Genomic DNA, 19,898 nt, shown 5'->3' with positions numbered 1-19,898 from the left:
GTGCCAGGCATCAGAGCTGGTGAAGAGCAGGCTTCCTGAGACTGGCAGAAGCAGGCGCTGGGGTTGGGAGGGATTGCAAGGTCGAGATGAGAGAGGCTTCTTCTGCCTTATTGGTAACTCACTCGATTGCCTCTGAGGTGAGACAGCCCTGGCTGCCACCTCCACCGGGTGGAGCCCTGCTTGCCCCTCTTCTGCGCCTCTGCTCACTGGGAGCCTCTGTCTGGATGGGCCTCTTGCTGCTGCTTCACTTCCCTGCAGCTGAGGGGGAGTCACAGGACAGTTCCCACTTCCTCCCCACCTGGCCACAGTGGAGCTGGAGTGAGTGTGGACCTCAAGGGCATCAGAAGGGGCTGCTTCATTAAGCTAGCATCCACGTGATTCGTGTATGCCTGCTCTCACTGGCCAGGAGGAGACCCCCTGTGTCCAGAACTTGGGCCACCTTGCAGAAGTGGTCTTTCAGGAAGAATATTTGACTCACTGGAATGGTGGATCTCTCCTGGAAGTCTAACTCCTTTCAGCTGGAGAGCTTCCCAGACCAGAGGAGGCTGGAGAACAAGTCTTTTCTAGAGGAAGTCAGGGTTGGGAGCAGGACATGGCTGCTGGCAAGGCCCGTGGTCTCAGCAACACCTAGCGCTGGAAGCCCTCACAGCCCACTGGAGCCTACGCAAGGTGGCCCTTGAGCAGCGCAGCTGCACCTTCGTTTGTAGGCACTAGTATGGGCTTCTTGGTGTCTTGGGAAGGAAGGTCCATCTGCCTGCTGGCACAGCCCTCTCCCCAGCCCGCAGCATGAACTGCTGGTCCAGTAGGTTCCACAGGGCAGGGCCCTGGCCATCCCATCCCCTGCCAGTGCCACAGTGGTGGCCCCCAGCCTCTCGTTGGCTACGATCATGCTGCATGCAGGCTGGCTCCAGAGGACCCTGGGGGTCGGTGCTCTCAGGTCACTCTCTTGAAGTACTTAGTGGTGCCAGCCCTCCCTTCTACACACCCTGGGTCCTGCACGACCGTAGCAGACCTGGCTCGGAAGGGCAGGTGCAGGCAGAGGCAGTGTGCCCTGCCCTGGGTCTGCCTCGTGGTGACAGCAAGTGCCCTTCGGGAGCAGAGCAGAACCCAGGAGGCCTTGTGGGTTGTGGTGCAGAGTCAGTGGAGAGGTGAGGACGCAGGTGAATTGCCAGCATGGTGTGCCACATGTGGAGGCGGGCATCAGGGAGCCTAGGACTCTGAACAGAGCCAGAGGACAGGAGGCTGCTGCAGGAGGTTAGAGGGCACAGAAGTCACCCTGTAGACTCCGCAAGTCAAAGTAGGAGACTTCAGACCATAGCAGGGTACATAAGTAGATGGGGGAGGGACAGGATCTGCCACCTGGTGACCTGGTCAGAGCTATGACCTTGAGGTGACTTCCATGCCATCCTGCAGGGCCTGGAGGAGATCACTATGATGATCCACAATAGCACAGCTAGTCTGTGGCCAACTCAGAATGTCCTTGTCACACTGTCTCATGATGCCACACTGGCTGTTCCAAGGTTATCAGGGTAGCTCCTGGAGAAAAGACCTCCCGCACAGGGCCATGGACAGCCATGTTCCAGTCCGTGGGAGTCCCCGCACCTTAGATCTCAAAGGCTACTTCTGTGATGTGTCATTTCTGTCTCTAGACCCAGCAAGGGGTTGCAGGTACCCTAACGGGCTTCAGCTGAGAGCTTGGTGTGGGAGGGAGTGTTGTTTCCTTGCCTAGTAGCCAGTAGGTTTGGGCTTCCTTTGTTTGGCTTCTAAGTAAGTAAGAAACATAAATAGAGAAGTGGTGTGCATGAGTCGGAACTGCTCAGAACACTCGTTAAACAGAGGTTGGTCCTGTGGCCCACAGAGAGGCTCTTTCATCCTTGAAGCCTTTATCTTCTGCCATCCAAGTGAACTGGCAACTTGCTCTGTGCAGAGATGCCATGAAGCAGACAGACCCTATTGCCGTGGGTCAGCACCCCCCCAGAGCAGGCTGAGGATCCTGGCAAGTCCTGGCACCTTGGTGAACACAACCTCCATTTCTCCAAGACCTATTTCCCAGGCGTCCTTTGCTGACCTACTTCCAAGTGAAAGAGGCTGGTAGTTGTCTGCATAACACAGACCAGGCGGGAGCTGCTACCCCAGTGATGGAGTCCACTGGGCTTGGTTCCAGCAAAAGTAGGGAATTTCCCTTTCCAGAAGATCAAGAGCAGCAGGGGGCTGATTGAGAAAAGGTGGTCATCTTGCTAATTAGCAAATCCACAAGTGGCAGAAGGAGAGGAGTCCAGGAGTCAGCTCTAGAGCCTGGGAGAGGCCACGCCAGAGGCTGCAGTGAGTCCTGGGCCTCTCTGCTGGTGCTCCCAGCGGGGCCACTCAGACTGCGACTTGATGGACCTGGTTCCCACGCAGAGGAACTGGGAACCACTGTGGGCTTCCAGCATGCAGGTTTGCAGATGGCTCGGTCCACACAAGGAGAGCTCTGACAGAAACTAAGACAGGCCCCACACGGGCTGTGCAAGGTAACAGACAGCTAAGGGTGACTAGCAAGACACTCAGGTCAGAAAATGGGCTTGGGTGTCCTCCATCATATGAGGTTTTTTGCAGCACCTCTTGCTTCAGGTCTCGCTGGCCTCCATGGAGGCCATTGTTGTCTGAACTGGGATGTGGACGTCTGCAGGTGAAAGGGAGGCATGTGATTGGAAAAGTCATTATAACAGTCACAGGCCACAGCCTTGAGGGCCCCTGTTGCAGTCAGTTTTGCTCAGATTTCTAAATGCAGTGCTATGTAAAGGTGCACTCGAATGATCTAGGAGGAGGTTATTTAAGGGACATTGCCACCGAATGACCATCACCCACACTGGACCCTGCCCAATAAATCAGCAGCCTCAGTCCCCATCTCCTGCTGAACTGTGGGCTCCCTTCCCACATATGGGCACCCCATGACCCTGCCCCGTCCTGCAGACACTCTGCAAGCTTCTGACGTGCTGTGTGCGCTCGGGCCTGACGGTGGAGTAACGTAGCCCACAGAGGTCTGCCTCTGCACTGCCCTGTTGGTGGTTGTTACCCAGAGTGTGGGGTTTTTTTTTGTACCAGGGATTGAACCCAGGGGCACTTACCCCCTGAGACACATCTCCTTTTTATATTTTGGACAGGGTCTCACTAAGTTGCTGAGGCTGGCTTTGAATTGCAATCCTCCTGCCTCAGACTCCCGAGCCACTGGGATTGCAGGCATGTGCCGCTGTGCACAGTTTTAATGCCATGCTGTGATGGCCCTTGACTCTCATTTTGTTTTGCCTGCCTGTGATGATATCTCCTTCTTTACAGCTTCTGAACCCAACCTGAAATTGCGGTCCCAGGCTTAAGCAGAAAGTGGCTGAGAGACGGAGCAGCCCTCTCCTGCGCAGAAAGATGGGCCTGTGGTCACTGCTCTAAAAAAGCGTCCCCTGGATGTTACAGGTACGTCAGGCAAGTAGCCTGCTCCTACTGCCCACTCTACAGCTTGCCTGTGGCAGCCAGCTCCTCTGTGGTGCCTCTGAGAGCCTGCAGCTGGGCCTGGCACGGTCAGCCAGCGTGGTCTTCTTCAGTGGCACTGCGTGTGCCAGGCCTCCCACCAGGGTCAGGACTAGGAACGCCTAAGCAAGTGCTGCCCCTGGGCCCTGGCTTCGGCTGCCCTATTGAGCCCAGGCGTGGAAAGCAGCATGCTTTTGTGTCGCAGGAGGTGTTTTTGAGGGTCCTTTGAAGGTGGGTTAACCACCCATCTCGTTAATGGGTCCTGCCTGCTCCTGCCTGCCCTCCACTGCCCACTGAACAGTCAGAGGGTTCTGACATCCTCTCTGGCTGCAGGAGAAAACCACAGGAGCTCAGCTGGCTCACTATGGTACCTCGGTGCTGCTGGCCCCATCTAGTGATAGACACCAGCAGGACACCTGCAGCTAGGGTCACCACCCCTCCCAGGCTCCTTTCTGAGGGCAGCGACCTAGCATGTACCCCCTGCCAGGATTCCCCACTATGAGGACCAGGACCCACTAGGGCACACCCTGTCCCCAAGGGCACGTCTGCCCAGAAGCGCCTCCCCTCAGTCCCTCTCCCACAGGTGCACCCCAGCATAGGAGTTCCAAGTCCCATAAAGGCACCTCGTTCAGGAAGCACCTGTCCCCTATTACCCAGGCGCACCTCTACTGTTCCAAAGTCCTGGCACCAGGACTGTAGGGCTGCTCCCAGGTGACCCAGAGAGGAGGCCAGGAGCACTTGGAGGCCAGGGCTTTGGGGATGCTGCCTGCGAGTGCTCTGCTCCTGTTCATTCCAGTGTATTCCAATTGCTGTGGGAGAATGCTGCTGGCCAAGGAGGGCTGCAGAGGCTTCACTGGCCACCTCTGGTGAATGGCCAGGCCTCACAGCACTCCTGAGGCCTGAGGGCAGAGCCTCCCTTGTGACGTGAGCCCAGCTGTCCCTGTCCCTGTGTGCTCCGGGGGTTCTCCAGCTGCCCTGGTCCTGGCTCTGGTCTCTGCACGGGCTGGAGCCTGCAGCCTTCGTGCCCTTGGGTCTGCCTGGGCTGGCGCTGTCTTCCTGTCTCCAGTAGCTCTTTCCTCTGTCGTTCTGCTATCAAGAGATCTTGTCTAGAGACCCAGGAATGTTAGGACCTCAAGTCTCACGAGTCTGATAAATGGGGAGCACGCAAGCTGACAGCGTGTGGACACCATGCACACCGTCCCCATGCACATGCCTTGCTGTGCTGGCTCAGGTACCCACGTTCCTTGCAGCCAGAGGGTCGGTGAGAGCAGCGTTGGGCGGGCGGTGCTGAACATCATGCCTCAGGTTCCTGTTGTCACCCAGGGACTGCTTGACGCTGTTTTGATGTCAGAACTGGGCTGGGCACAAGCACAGCGAGAGCAGCTCCTTGCCTTCCAGGAGCTTCCAGCTTCACTTGAGACCCCAACCATCACACGGGAGACAGCCCATCAGTCACACGTGGCAGGACCTGGTTAATGCTGGGCTGTGCTGGACGGAGAGCGTGCACCCAGTAGCCATGCTGGAATAGGGAGGCTGTGGAGAGGGTGGCGTCTGAGCTGTGGTCTGCTGAACAGAGAAGGCAGTGCTAGGAGAGGAGCTGGTACTGCCCAGGGCTCCATGGGGTGTGATTCCACACAGCAGTGGAGCTTCCCTGGGGTGCTGGGCAGGCAGTGGAGTCCTTGAGCAGAAGACTCGAGGGAAGACCATGGGAAGGCCCAGATCCACACTCTTTACCACTTGTTAATTAAAGTCGTACTCTAAGAAGAGCACAAAGAAGAAAGTAAGTTCCCATAGCTGCATTGCTGCCCATGGTGACATTTCGGCCCCTGGGGCGAGCCTCATCCTTTGTGCCGTTCTCGTTGCCCAGCTCCTGTCCTGTCCACTTGACCGCAGTCTCGAGGACCTTCCGGCCCCTCTGCCTGGACTCTCCATTCACCAGTGTGAATAAGCATCACCATGGTTTGTGCATTGATGCTTGCTTCCTTATCAGATTCTTGGAAAGCGGGATAAAAAATGCTCTGTTTTGGAGGTAGAAAAGCAGATGACCGTGTTTCGTGGTCCAAAGCTGTCCTGCCCATGTGCACACAGAGGAATGTCTCCTGCTGCCTCAAGGCAGTGTTGGGAGGGTTTTCTGGAGACACTGGGGTAGGGAAGAGGACCCAGGGAAGGGCCACTCCAAGGCTGGAGGAGGAAAGTCGGACTGGAGAAGGCAGAGTGTCAAGTGCACACCTGCTCAGCCTGAGTGGCCTCCCCAGTGCTACCAGCTGGTGAAGAGCAGATCACAGGTCTCACCATAGGGCCAAGCCACTGTCTGGAGTGGGCATTTGGCAGAGCCAATGAGTGAGGCAGGAGAGAGAGGAGACGGTGGGGCAGGGTTCTGATGAACCCCAGGAGCTGTGAGGGTAGGGCCTGGACGCAGGCTAGGGAAGCTGGCCACCCAGCTATTCCTGGGTGGGCAGCTCAGTCAGCAGAGGAAGTGAGCCTTCACAGTCTGCCCAGATGGACTTGCGGACAACTTGCCTTTGTTGTCCTCCATAAGCTAGGTGGCTGGGGCAGGTGACATCACTGCCTCAGCGTCCTCTGTGCAGAGGAGATAGCGATGGCACCTTCCTCATAGCTCATAACAGCAGAGCTACTGCAACTGAGGCTACTTGCTGTGCAGCGCCAAGGGACAGTGGCTTCTGTCCCCACCGTCTTCATCCTCCTCCCTGTCACCCAGGGAGACACTGGAAGCTAGTTTTCAGAGTTGACTCTGAGGGCAGCAGCCTTCTGTGGTGCTGCTTGGTTTGGACGAGTGAGTACTGTGTGCTTGGGGTCAGGGGGAGACTGTCTGCTTCCCATTGAGGGGGATTCCCCAGCCCCTTTAGTGGCCTTGCTGTGTGTCCAGATGGGGCCAGACTCTCCGTGTTCAGAGTATGACTGGGAGGAAGACTCCAGGACTCTTCAGGGCAATCAGACGTGTGTCCCTTAGAAAGTCTTGACCAGGGGATGCCATTGTCAGGTGCTGCTGAACCAGAGTTCAGCAAAGGTTCTTCATCGACATGGAGAGCAGAGGCCTCCTACGGCATGTGCAGCTGGACAGGGGAGGGCCCCGCAGGAGAGGCGGTGGACCTGCCTTGGTTCCTCACAGGTCAGTCAGCTGGAGCCCACCTGGCCCACTGACCTGGTGGGAAGGCTCTTGGCAGTGATCTGGTGTGTTTTGAAGTAATGCTGGTAAAGCACAGAACCCCTGGGTCTTTTGCTAGACACTTGCTGAGCCTTTGGAAGGCCAGAGGATGGCGTTCCAGGCCAACAGTCATGGGAGGCTGCTTTGCTAACTAGCTTTTCAGTGAGCACAGTAAATCTGACATTTTGCTGTTGAAAGTTGCTTGGCTTCTGTGTTCCTAGTCTTTTGTTGCTGGAATATTAATAAATGTTTAGGCGCTTACCTCTCAGGTGCTTCAAACCATCTTGAAATTAAAAAGAGCCATGGAATTGATAGCGAGCACATCCCAGAGCATGATGCAGAGGGCAGCACAGAGTCCTGAGCCCTGCCAGACCCCCAGGGGGTCAGCAGCAGGGCCGAGAAGCTGGGAGTTGCCATTCTGTTCCCCACTTTGGAGTCCTGGCCATGTTCTCTCTGCTTGGGATTTCTGCCACCCAGCAGGCTAGCCAGCAGAAACCCACAAAGGAGGCCAGCCACGCAGAGCTGGCCCCAGCCACTCTCTCTCCCTTGCAGACTCTGCATGCAGCAGTGCCCCAGGATCTGGGCCCAGCTCACCCAACAGCAGCTCTGGCAACGTCAGCACTGAGAATGGCATCGTGCCCACTGTGCCCAGCATCCCAGCCGAGGTCAGTGCACTCAGGGTCAGTTGCATGCCTGCTCTGTACCAGCCAACCCCCTGCACTCACCCTGCACCTGGCTGGCCTGGGCGTGTCCCTGAGTTGTGCCTTCTGGGCACCATCGTCCCCTTCCTTCGTCGTGGCTCCTGGGACGTGAGTGCCCCAGCTCTCAGCACCCTGGCACCCTGCAGCCCGGCCTTTCCCTGGCCTTCCCCAAGCTCGTCTCAGCAGTGAGATGCAGACCACACGCAGAGGAGGCCTGTGGGAACGAGAGCGGCTCGCACTGAGAAAGGCACGATGAGAAGGCCGAGCCGACATCAGGAGTCGGGGCTGGAGGCCCTCTCGGTGGTTGGCACCCTCAGGGGCAGACAAGGAGGGAAACCCCAGAGCTCTAGGCCACAAGACTGGCACCCCTTCCTCACCCCTGCCTTTCACAGACTGAGGGGTGCAGCAATCTGGGAGGGACTTGGCAAGTGAAAGTGGGGCCAGGGAGTGCTTTGAAGTCACTTGGTGGGAGTGACACTGGAGACACAGGAGCTTTAGCCAGAGGAGGGTGCAGCCACCTCCCTGCCTGATGTGGATCAGTGGCGCCCCAGCACCTTCGTCCTGGTGCTCACTGCCCAGTGCCCCGTTCTGAGAGCCAGCACAGGGAGGGTAGCTCCACAGTCTGGGGAGAGTCGGGCAGCCCAGGTGTGAGGCCTGGCCGCACAGGTGCTGGGCCTGGGGGGCACAGGCGGCTGCTTCACCTGCGAGCTCACTAATGGATTCCGCCAGAAATGCTGCCTGCCGCGCGTCTGCGTGCAGCAGAGCTTACGAGCGGGAAGCTCCTTCTGAGTTCTGACTTACAGAAGGCTGTGATTTATTAAGTGTAGTTGTTTACTTCTTAAATATTTAGAAAGGAACCCTGCCCTTCCACAGGTTGGCAGATCCCAGCAGGGACACACAGGCTTACGTTCTCGTTTTAGATTCCCAGGGTCACTGCTGGGCGTGACTCTGACCTGCTGTCTCTAGGTTACTCAATTCCCGTTTCTCTTATTTTTACTTTTATACTTCAATTTCTTTCATTATTTGTATTCTTCAACCTACCAATTTAGGTATGTACTTAGCTTATTAAAAGTTTTAACAGCCCTCTGCACGGCAGGCCACAACAGAGATCTGTCTGTAATTAGCTCAGAATGCGACCGGGAAGGTACTTCCCTCCCTGGGATTTTCCCAGTGTTACTCGTGGGCACAGACAGTCATTCAGCGTGTGCAGTTGGGGATGTCATAGCAGTGCCTTTTCTGGGCAGATCTGTATGTTTCTGGTATAAATTATACATTGATTTTTACAAATTGTGTGATACTTAACTTAGGCTACTGTAAATTCATTAGACATATAAAAGGAGTCACGAGTGATAAAAGGGTAGTTGTCCAGGTTTCACCTCAGATATTCATTACCACGGTGGAGGTGGCTGGCGATGCTTGACCACACACAGATGTCCATTTCGGATCTCAGATGCCGTTAGGTCGGGGGATCTTCAGAGCTTCGTGCTTCCTGGCTCTTCCTCCCGCGTAGTCCAGAGGCAGCACAACCGCCCTAGTGGTGCAGAGGGAGGTGGCATGGTGGGCCTGGCTCTCTGTGCCTCCTCTGGCCATTGCCCTGAGGACCACTGTGGAAAGACCACCATGTCCTGAAGGACCTCTGAGGACACACAGAGCTTAGGAGCCGGAGACGAGGTGCAGGTGCCCCAGCCACAGGCCCTGGGGCTTCTGAAGGAATCCTAGCACCTCTGCTGAAAAGCAGACCCAGACCCAGGGCGGTCTCCAGGGTGCCCCACGGGCCCTGACTGGAGGGAGCAGGAACATTCACTGTTTCTCAAGTGGGCGAACTCACAGAGGCGGCTTCATTTCTAAGAGTAAAGTAGGTGAAAAGAAGAGGCTGGTCATAAAGGAATCGCAGCTTTGCAAACGGGCAGATCTGCTTAGGAGCGCTGCTCTCCTCAGCAAGCCCAGGTGTTTTCTGAAGCACAATTCGCAGCTGTGTCTTCCACTTTTGACCAAAAAAAAAAAAAAAAAAAAAAAATGTCTAGGAAAAGCCTCTCCCAGGAGCCCTGTGGTCATCCCTTACGCACAGGCGTCTGTGCCTAGGTGAGCATTCCAGGGTGGTCGGAGCAGAGCCACTGTCAGTGTTCTCCCGGGGACACAGCTGCAACTTCTTGGTCAGCACTTGCAGCCCAAGGCAGGTCTCCAGCAAGACATTTGGATGAAGGTGCAGAGTGCTGGCATGAGCTTGAGATGGTGGCCACCCTGCCCCCAGCAGCGAGGCAGAAGCAGTTCTCCAGCCAGGGCTGACAGTCGCCCTCACTGGGAGCTACTCTGACATTCAATTCATAAATTGTTTTCCTTGTAAATGAAATTTTAAGTACTCAAGCAGTCTCTCTGCCTTGGTTGTGTGATAGACTTGTTAAACTCACTCGCTATGCAGATTACCACCTGCCAGCCCTGCTAGCTGGCCAGTGTCCCTGCACCGTAGTTGGCTCTTGCTTTCCTTCAGTGTGCACTTTGTGTGTCTTCTGTCCAGGGTGCAGGCCAACTAGAGCCCAGTCCTCCACCTAGCCCACCTGTTCGCAAGTGGAAGGACGAGCCCCAGGAACATGCCCACCAGGCCTCCTCTGCCCTCTGCTCCTTCCTCAGGCTTACGCTTGAGTAGTCTGAGCTCAGTGTTAGAAAGGACATGATTCTATGGCTTGTTTTTCCAACTTAACAGTTGATCACAAATGAGTGTCCAAATGACAGTCATCAGGATGTTTCCATACTGCTTCCGAGTCCCAGTATGTAAACATACCTTCATTCACTTAATGTTGGTGTGGCTGGAGAAGCTGCGTGTTGCTGCTGTAATGCTGCTGCTGTGACCAGCCCAGTGGACAGATCCTATATGCACATGGGTCTTTTTCCTTAGGACTCCTTCTTAACTCTGCATCCTAAGAATGGAGTTTCAGGGTCAAGGTCAGCTCCACTTTTACAGCTTCTGATAGATTGCACCCAGTTTGCCATCTTCCAGCAGTGTGTTTCCCTTTCTCTGTGCCAAGATGGTATTAGCATTTTTAAAAAAGTCATTGCCAATGTGCCAGGCACAGTGGTACACGTCTACAATCTCAGCCGCTCAGGAGGCTGGGGCAGGAGGATTGCAAGTTCAAGAGCAGCCTCAGCAACTTAGCAAGACTCGAAGCAACTTAACAAGACCCTATCTCTGATTAAAACATAAAACGGGCTGGAGATGTGGCTCAGGGGTAAGTGCCCTTGGGTTCAATCCCCAGTACCAAAGGTGGGGGGGCAAAGGGTGGGGAAGCCATTCCAATGTCATTAAATACATTTTTAGATTGCTGATAATGGTGAGTGTTGTTTTCACAAGCTTATTCCCCCTTAACATGATCCCTTCTGGGGTCCCTAGTCTGGGCTGTGTACTCTCCTCACTTTGGACTGTTCCTTGATTTGTGAGCTCTTTGGACATGAACCTCCGTCTGCCCCGTATGGTGCTGACAGCCACAGTTCTCTGCCTCCCAGAGAGCATTATTTCTTCTTTGGTTTCTGCATTCAATATCATGTTTGGAAAGACATTCCCAACCACAAAAAATGTGTTTTCAATGTATTACCCTAGATTCCTTCTGGTAGTTTCATGGTGAACCAGCAAAGTGAAGGAGGAGCCAGGTGCAGTGGACAGAGACGGGAGGCCGCCTGCTGGGGAGCGGGTTCAGGCTGCCCACCTGCTGCTGCCTGCCTGCCAGGGCTCCTGGCTCTCCTGTCTGCAGGTGTGTGCCGCCCCTGCTGGCCACAGGAGCTCTAGGGTGACAGTCACTGTGTTCTGTCTGCAGACCAGCTTGGCACACAGACTGGTGGCCCGGGAAGGCTCGGTCGCCCCGCTCCCCCTCTACACGTCGCCCTCCTTGCCCAACATCTCCTTGGGACTTCCTGCCACTGGCCCTGCTGCTGTAAGTTGGCCTCTGTGGGCCCGTGGCTTGGGGTGGCTGTGGTGGCCCGTGCCCACACGACCCTGGATGTGCTTTCAGGGTGCAGCAGGCCAGCAGGACGCCGAGCGACTGGCTCTCCCAGCCCTTCAGCAGCGGATCCCCCTCTTCCCCGGCACCCACCTCACCCCCTACCTGAGTGCCTCCCCTCTGGAGCGGGACAGTGGGGCGGCTCACAACCCTCTTCTGCAGCACATGGTCCTGCTGGAGCAGCCCCCTGCACAGGCGTCCCTCGTCACAGGTGAGCATGTGGCCTCCTGCCGTGGCCAAGCCCTGGCAGTGTGGGGCCTGCCTGCTGCACCTCGCAGGGCTTCTGGAGTGGGCAGGAGAGCACCCGGTGCCATTTCCAGGCCTGCCCTTGCTGGGTGTGCCCCTGCCATGTGACTTGGCCACCTTGGCTGCGGTGAGAAACCAATTTTCAGCCACAGAGCTCGGACGTGCCAAAGCAGGTGCCAGGTGCCCCTCTGTTTACTCTCAGAGAAGCTCGCTGGCTGAGTTGGGTTTCTGTGTGGATCCAGGTGAGCACACACTGGAAGCACAGAATGGTCCTGGGCAAATAGTTGGCTTCTGTTGAGGGACAGAAGGTTTTACAAATGTGCACCGTCTGAGGATGGTCAGGGCCGGGGACTACAGTTCAGCCCCAGCAAGAACCGGCCATGGGGCCGCAGCGGCAGCAGCATGAGGCGTCGCCCCGAGCACTGGGACTTGCGGTGCTGCCAGCCCCTGAGCGTCCCCAGCCCAGTGGTTCTCATCCCGGACATCCCTAGGCTTGCGTGAGATTTGCCTGAAGACTGACCTCAGAGCTGTGCTTCGTCACCCATGCCCCCACCAGGGTCAGCAGCCCTGACTCCTGGCATGGGGACCCTAGCTGGAGGCCTGAGGGCTAGCTCTGGGGGTCCATTCAGCTTCCTTGCTTTGTGCTGCTGCTGCGATTCCCTGAAGCATTGGCTCTGGTAGTCGCTGGTCTGGGCAGGAGTGTCATGTTGGCCCCAAGTGTCTTTATGGACAAAAGAGATGCAACTCCAGCCCTGAGCACAGCATCTCACCATGGACACAAGCTTTGCTTTATGGCTGGCCCTCCCTGCCTGTTCTTCCAGATGCCGAGCTTAGTCTGCTCTGACCCAGGAGTCACTTGTAGTCTATGTGCCTCTTTCCTATCAGTGAGTTAGGGGTCTCAAGTTTGAACTAGCAGCGTCCTGTGGTGTTGCACCAGCACCTGCCATTCCTGCTGGTGTGGGTCTCCTGGTTGGGGTACTTGTTCTTAACCTTTAGCCTCCTGCACCCTGCCCAGGGGCCTGCCCACCCTTCCCAGCATCTCCCGGGCCCATCCCCCTCCCTTCCTGCCACATGGCCCCGATTCCAGGTCTCCTGGCATCCTCCCATTCTCCCAAGGGAGGGCGCCTCCTGAGTAGGTTTCCAGCAGGCCATCCTTGTCTGCAGCAGTGGCATCCGGTACAGAGCTGTGGCCCACAGGGGGTCACGTCAGTGTTCGACGTGGTTTCTCAGGCATTGTGCAGCATCTCAGGTGGCCACTGCACCCTGTGGACAGCGGCCTTCTGAGCATGCTGTCCATCGCTGGGCCAGGGCAGAAGCCCAGCTCCTTGGCATTGACTCCAGCCTTGTGCCAGGGCCTCCCTCTTCCTCCCCAGCCAGCAGCCTGGATGGGCTGGCTAGAGGGGGCACATGGGCAAGTGCTGTCTTCTAAGGCCTTCCCTTGCATGGGGCTGTTTTTGCCTGGTCCTGCAGTCTCCCACCCCTCTGTCCCGTGCTGTGCCCGCAGCCCCGTGCTCACCTCTGCCTCCCTGCAACTGCCTGGCGCACTCTGCGCTCTCCTGCTCTGTGCCCATACCTGGAGAGGACTCACTTCCTTCTGCCTGCCATCGTGCCGACCCTTCCCACACCCACCCGGTGTGCGGTTCGCAGTGGAACCTCATACAAGTCAGGTCTCAGAGGTGGCCTGGTGTCTGAGAACAGCAAGTTCTCAGTTTTTCTCTGAGTTCCTACAGATTGGCCGCAGACCTTGCCTCCTGCTGGTCACGTGATGTGTGGGAGTGTACATACCGGAGCTAGAACAACCTCCTTCTCTGGGTGTTCTGGACCCAGAGGTCCCTGTGGGAGAAGTGATAGGCCAGGCCCCGGAGGCAGTGTGGCCCCCGACCTCTTGAAGCCGCCTCCTCTGGGCAGAACCCCTGATCGAGGGCATCGATCTGATCCTCAGGAGCCTGCAAACGAGCCCATCTCCCCTTGCCTGAGCCCAGGGTGCTCGCCTGAGCCAGAATTGGCCCCGCAGCAGGACAGCTGCAGCGGCACGGGAGAGCGGCCTGGGCTGCCGGGGCTGCGTCCCAGTTGTCTCCGTGGGTCACTCAACAGCCTTCTCCCCTCTTCTTCCTCTTCCCCTTCTGCTGTTTCTTCCTCCATGTTACCTTCAGACTGGTATCTTTCAGGCCTGGGAGCGCTGCCCCTCCACGCACAGCCCCTGGTTGGTGCCGACCGGGTGTCCCCGTCCATCCACAAGCTGCGGCAGCACCGCCCGTTGGGGCGCACACAGTCTGCGCCACTGCCGCAGAACGCGCAGGCACTGCAGCACCTGGTGATCCAGCAGCAGCACCAGCAGTTCCTGGAGAAGCACAAGCAGCAGTTCCAGCAGCAGCAGCTGCACATGAACAAGGTGGGTCTGTGCCCAGCTGGCACCTCAAGCAGCAGAGTGGGAGAGCAGGCATGGGCTGGCATGGGGGCTGGGGCCTGCGGAGGACAGCACACGAGTAGTCGCACAGCCACAGGGGAGAGGCCCAGGACACCCAGGGCCCACACAAGGGGCAGGCCTCATGGTCAGTTCTTCTTCCCTGGGTTTTCTGAGACAGTTCACTAAGTAGGGATAAGCCAACCACTGCCGGAAGTCCCCAGCTTTACAGTGGTGTTTTGAGTCCTAGAAGCTTCCTTCCCAATTCACTTGCACACTGTCAGAGGTGGTCTGGGGCCAGGCAAGCCTGCAGAGGTCCTTGTGCCCACAGAAGTCTCCGGAGTCTCTCAGCTGCACCTCCAGGAGGAAGCAGTAGGAACGCCAGAGCTGAGGCTAGCCAATGGGAAGTGAGGTGCCCAGTGTGGGCTCATCAGACACTGGCCTCAGACGCAGGCATCCTAGCATTGGAGGAGGTGAGCTGCTGGGGACAGCCCAGTGGTTCCTCTGAAGGCTGTGCTCGAGTTACCCAGGACCTGCTACTCTCCCCCAGGAGGGAAGGAAACAGCCACACACACGCTTGTCCACAGTGGCCAAGTAGCAGGCACTCCCGTCCCTCCAGTGGAGTGCTGAGCACAGGTGGGACCAGCCAGTCACCAGCACGTGCAGGGTGGCTTTCCTGGTGTGAGGTGCCCAGAGCAGGCAGCAGGAGACAGCAGGGGGGCTGTCATGGGGAGTGACTGCCAGCGGGGATAGCAGTCTTGTGTGTTGTTAGGGATGATAGAAACGTTCTCAGATCATGAATGATAGTTGCACAACTATGTAAGTATGCCCCAAACTACTGATCTATACAGTTTAAAAGTATGAATTTTCTGGTTTATAAATTATAATAGACCCCTCTTATTCACAGTGGGATTGTTCCAAAACCCTCAGTGGGTACCTGAGATGATGGATAGTACTGAACCCTGTGTACAAGCACTGTGATACTAGAATAATTGAACTGATAACCGAGATGGCTGATAACCAGGAGGGTAGTATATTCAGTGTGGATGCACTGGACAAAAGACTGGTTCACATACTGGGTGAGATGGAGCAGGTTGGTGTGAGATTCTGGCATGCTACTTTGAATAGGAGGCAGGTTATTAAAACTTGGGAGTTTTTTTTAATTCTGGAATTTTCAATTTGGTATTTTGGACCTTGCTTGGCCATGGGAACCAGAATGAAGGAGAACTACTGATATCTCAATAAAGTTGTTACAAGAAAGAAACGAGGATGAGACCGTAGAAGGGAAACTGGTTTTCTGGAGGAAGCTCTGAAGATGCATGGCAGATTCAGAGGTGGACAGTCACCTCCTGATTGTTTTCCCATGGCATACCAACATGCTCCTTGATGCAGGTCCAGGCCTTGAGGAATGAGGCTGGGGAAGAGCTGTGGGAGGAGGCATTCCTGGAAGGCCAGGTGTCCCCATGTGTCCCAGAGCGGGCTTGCTGGTCGGGCAGCACCGTCCCCATTCTCTGCCACCCAGCCACAGGTTCTTCTCAAGGGTCCTTTGTCCCGAGACAGCGCTGACTCACAGGTACCTCCTGCTACGTGCTCTGTGTGGCTGGGAGGCTCATGATTGAGGCAGCGGCCCCTGGGTGCCTTGCTCATGGGTGGCAACTGGCCTAGACCAGATGCCCAGTATAAGCCATGCCCAGGCCTCTCCTGCCCAGAATGTCAACTGGCCACCGACCCCCAGGGCCCCTCAGTCCCAGAGGCTTCTTGCCAGATTGCACTGACTGGCAGAAGTGTGGTCTGCCACGTACCCTTCACTTGCTCACGAAGAGTACTTGCTGGGCACAGCGGGCGCCTGCCACGCATCTGTGCTCCAGTGCCAAAAGACTTGCCGTTCGTCTCTCCAGTGCCAGCTTAAGCTTATTAGTCTCATTTTGGCACCATCTGAGTGACAGAGTGGGAGGCTTTGGGAAGACGGGGACACCTATTCACATGAGGTCTGTTCTGGAAAAGAGTGGTTCAGAAGCCGGGTAATCTCCCTGGATTCTGTTACGTGATCGATTTACAGCAGCAACTGACAGCTGACTGGCAGGTTTGTGCAGTGTTTTCCCAAGACGCCCGCAAAGACAGGGCTCTTGTCTCAGGTGTCTTTCACCAGTGCTCCTGTCCTTGTCTCCGCAGATGTCATTCTGGGGGCTTGCTCTCGAGGGACTGCAGCTCAGCGCTCTGCTGCCACGGACCGTGCTTGGCACAGTGGGGAAGGCAGCATGATGCTGCTGGCCACTGCAGGTCCCTCAAGATGTCACCCAGAGCAGGAAAGGCTGCCCAGTCCTCCTGTTGTGTTCCCAGCAGCATGATGGGGCTACCCTGGCTTCCTGGAGCTTCCAGGAGAATGGCCCTGGGTCTGAGGGAACCCTGGGGTTAGAAGATGCCTGTCCTGGAGCTGGCTCTCCTCAGGTGTCCTTGGCCCAGGACTGGGATGTCACTGTGTTGTCCAAGTGCCGGAGTGGTCCTGGAACAGCTGCACCCTCTGCCTCTGCCAGGTCTGTTCACTTGGTGGAAGTCGTGCACTGCCTTTCTTTGGAAAGGGGTGTCTGCCAGGCCCCGGCCCTGGATTGGAGGCCTCTTGCAGCAATGTCTGCATGCCATGCGACCGCCTGACTCCCCAATGGTGGGACTGCCCTGGGAGTTAGCTGGGCTTCCCCCACACGGCTTTTCAGCTCCAAACGTAAACCTGGACTTGCTTACGTGGTCTGCTTATTAGTGTGTTCAGCTGCTTTAGATACTGGCCTATTTGCCCGTGTGGTTTGGCCCTGAACTCCAATCTGGCTTTTTAAAAATGTATTGTTCCAAATATGGAGGTATCTTGTTCTTGCTCGGTTGGTAAAGGGTTCTTGGTGTCCCAGAGGCCTCTGGATGACAGGAGCTGGTATGTGGTGTGGTTGCCACTGCCCTCCTGCTGGCTTCTCCCAGCCCATTACCAGGCCAGCTTCCCCTGAATCCAGTCTGTGGCGAGGCCCCAGCCCACAGCTTGGTCCGCAGAAGGGAGCTGAATTTCAGAGGGGAGCAGGAGAGAGACAGGCTTTGGCTGGCCTCACCAGCCCTGCGTCAGCACCCCGCCGTGGGCCGCTCTGCATCACAGATGGGGCTCTGACGCAGGCAGCTGAGCCTGCAGGGAGCCTCTGCACTAAGGATGTCAAACGAGGCCCCAGGGAGCAAGCACACAGGCCCCAGGCATCCCCTGCCTGCCGGGCTTCTGTCCTAGAGACCTCTGCCCTGGGTGGAGACCTGGGACGGGCAACCCGGAGGGAGCGTCAGTGCCCCAGAGCTGTGCTCCTCTGCCCGTGAGCCCTCAGGGTGGGCTGTGGCTGGGCCCTGGCTGCCTCCCCGACCTCTTCTGCCTAGGCACTCCACCTGCCTCCTCCCCAGGAGCACTCAGACCCCGCTGCAGGGCGGCGCTCCCTGCCCACCTCACGGGCCATGCTCCTAGGCGCAGTCTCCGAGCCTGGTGAGGCAGGGGCAGGCAGTCCCAGCTTCAGCACCCACCCTCGGCCTTCCCACAGCCCTCCTGGGAAGAGGAGAAGGCACACATTTGGCACGCTGGCGTCCGCATGCCTGAGCCCTCCCCACACGGGGCCTCAGCAGCAGTCAGCGTTGTGGGTTGTGAAGAGACAGCCAGAGCCTCGTGACCGGGCCTCTGCGGAGGAGTGGGCCAGCGCCACCCTGGTGCTCTACCTGCGAGCACCTGCCCAGGTCCTGTCACGAGGAGGTAGCCCCTGTCCAGGCCAAGGTGTCTTACAGGGCGGAATGCTGCTGAAGTCCAACCTCACGGAAGACAGGGCCCTAGCACTGGTATCATGCGGGACATGAAGAGCACTTGGGACCCCAGGCAGGCCAAACAGGACTTTACTGGCCAGCTGTCCACAGCTCTCTGTGGGTCTCGGAGCTCACTGCCCTCACATCAGCAGGCAGAACGGCCCACATCTGACGGGTTTCTGGACCTGTCGGCCTCTGGATATCTAGGCAAAGGACACTTGGGGAGTCTCCTGCTGTTCTTCACGTTTTCCTGTAGACTAGAAACGTAGACAGGTTGGAGGAAGGCCAGTTTGGCCCTGCACTGAGTGCACTGCCACAGCCTCCGTGCTCCCTGCCTGGGAGCAGTCTCCATTGTGCAGCCGCTGCCCTCGGCCACTCTTGTCCGCTGCAGAGCTGAGCCTTCCAGATGTGCCTTCACATGGCCTTGGGCTCCCCGGAGACAGCCTAGCTTGCAGGTCCTCTGGAGCAGCCCCATGGGGTCACCTTGGGAGTGCTGGCACTCTTGCTTCCCACTCCCCCTCCTCTCTTTAGCCAGAGGCCCTTCCCTGCCTCTGTACCTCAACTCTGGTCCTGCAGGACCCTCCCCTGAGCCTGGCCCCAGGTCTTCAGAGCAGCTGGTTCATCAGTCCGTGGCCACCTGCCTGCTGCTTCTGCGAGCTCTGCTCCAGGCCTCACCTGCCTGCCAGGTTCAGGTCCCCGTCTCCTGCAGGCCTTCTCCTGGGCCCCCGCCTGTGCCAGTGTGCATCCCTGTCTCCACAGCCAGGCCGTGCCCTGTCCTTCCACCCAGGGCCAGCCGTCTTCTCCGAGAGGCTCCTCTGAGCCTGGGGTCCAGCCCCCCTCCTTCTCCCTGGATTCTTTGCTCTGAGACCAGCTCTTTCATATTCCTGCCTTCCACCTGCACCCTGCGGGCCCAGGGCCTTCCCAGACCATCCTGGCTGCTCTCTTCCTCCTGGATGCCTGTCCCTCTGCCCAGACGCACACACCAGACACTCTGTGCCACTTTCTTCAGGGAGCTCCTCCTAGATTCTTCCAACGTCTTTTTCCCTTGTCCTGCCCCCATGCTGAGCTGCAGGCCCAGTCTCGGTAAGACTCCCATGAAGCCCCAGTTTTGTCAGTATTCCCAATCAGACTGCACCAGGCCCTGGGGTGGCAGGATGCAAGGCACAGAAGCACTGAGGTCCCAGGAGTAAGTGGAGGCCAGGTGTTCACAGTGACCCCAGTAGCCAGGTCAGGGTCCCACCAGGCCCCTTTCCTCCCTGACCCATGTAGACAGGGTTCCAGGTACAGGGTGCAGGAGAAAGATGGAGCTACAGATCACAGAACCTCTAAGTCAGATGAATGTTGAAAAGCTGGCTTTTTAAAGCCAGGGCGGGAGTCTGCCGAGTTGGGCTGGAGACCCCCCGGCCACTTACTTGCTGGAGGCAGGACTGCTGACACATGCGGGTGCTGTGACCAGTCACGCTGGCATCGTGTCCTCCCCTCTGCGCCTGTGGCAAGGGTGCTCAGGACCTCACTTTGCAAGTGTGCAGGCGTCAGTGCCGAGCCTCCTGCCCCCAGGGCTTGCCGCTGTGCAGGAGTCCTTGCGCCTGTCACTCTCTGCCTCCGTGACTGGCTTTTTCAGATGGTCCTCGACGTGCCAGCCACCTCTGCTGCCTCCACTTTGTGGCTCACCTTCTCCAAACATCAGTGCTGACCTAACTCAGCCTGCTGCGCCTGCTCCCGTGCCAGGTCCAGCCCTTTCCTGGGAACAGTTGCCTTGGCGTTAGAGGTCAGGCTGCATGTGGCCTCCTCACAGCCGGGCCTCTACAGTGTGCTCCTTTATAAACCAGCCCACAGCCGCTCTGGAATCCCTGATGTCTCCCTACAGCAGGGCAGGGCAAGAAGTGGAGGCTGAAACTCACCAGGTTCCTTGTGTGTGTCTGTTCGGTGACGGTCTCCCTGAAACAAGCAGTGGAACTGAGGCCTGAGTTTCCACCCAGCTATTCCTCAGAGTGTGGGGGACACATTTAGCAGGCAGGTTTGTAAAACTCTCAAAAGTGCACACACTGTGCATCCCTGACAACCCAGGTTCCTACAGAATCAGA

The 19,898-nt window shown here is 57.2% G+C and overlaps 1 protein-coding gene across 1 annotated transcript in view; it reads left to right on the top strand.

Annotated features, from left to right (window-relative positions):
* HDAC4 (histone deacetylase 4) overlaps positions 1–19,898 on the top strand; it is a 255,976-nt gene that overhangs the window by 191,859 nt on the left and 44,219 nt on the right. Inside the window, 7 exon segments of the mRNA XM_079133930.1 lie at positions 3,316–3,344; positions 3,346–3,391; positions 3,394–3,447; positions 7,220–7,332; positions 11,175–11,291; positions 11,370–11,568; positions 13,772–13,995. Of these exon segments, the coding sequence (XP_078990056.1) occupies positions 3,316–3,344; positions 3,346–3,391; positions 3,394–3,447; positions 7,220–7,332; positions 11,175–11,291; positions 11,370–11,568; positions 13,772–13,995 (782 nt within the window).

This window comes from Sciurus vulgaris (genome assembly GCF_902686455.1).
Source record: "Sciurus vulgaris genome assembly, chromosome: 3".
NCBI lineage: Eukaryota > Metazoa > Chordata > Mammalia > Rodentia > Sciuridae > Sciurus > Sciurus vulgaris.
The sequence above is the reverse complement of the archived record's forward strand: the minus strand, read 5'-3'. Positions and strand labels throughout refer to the sequence as shown.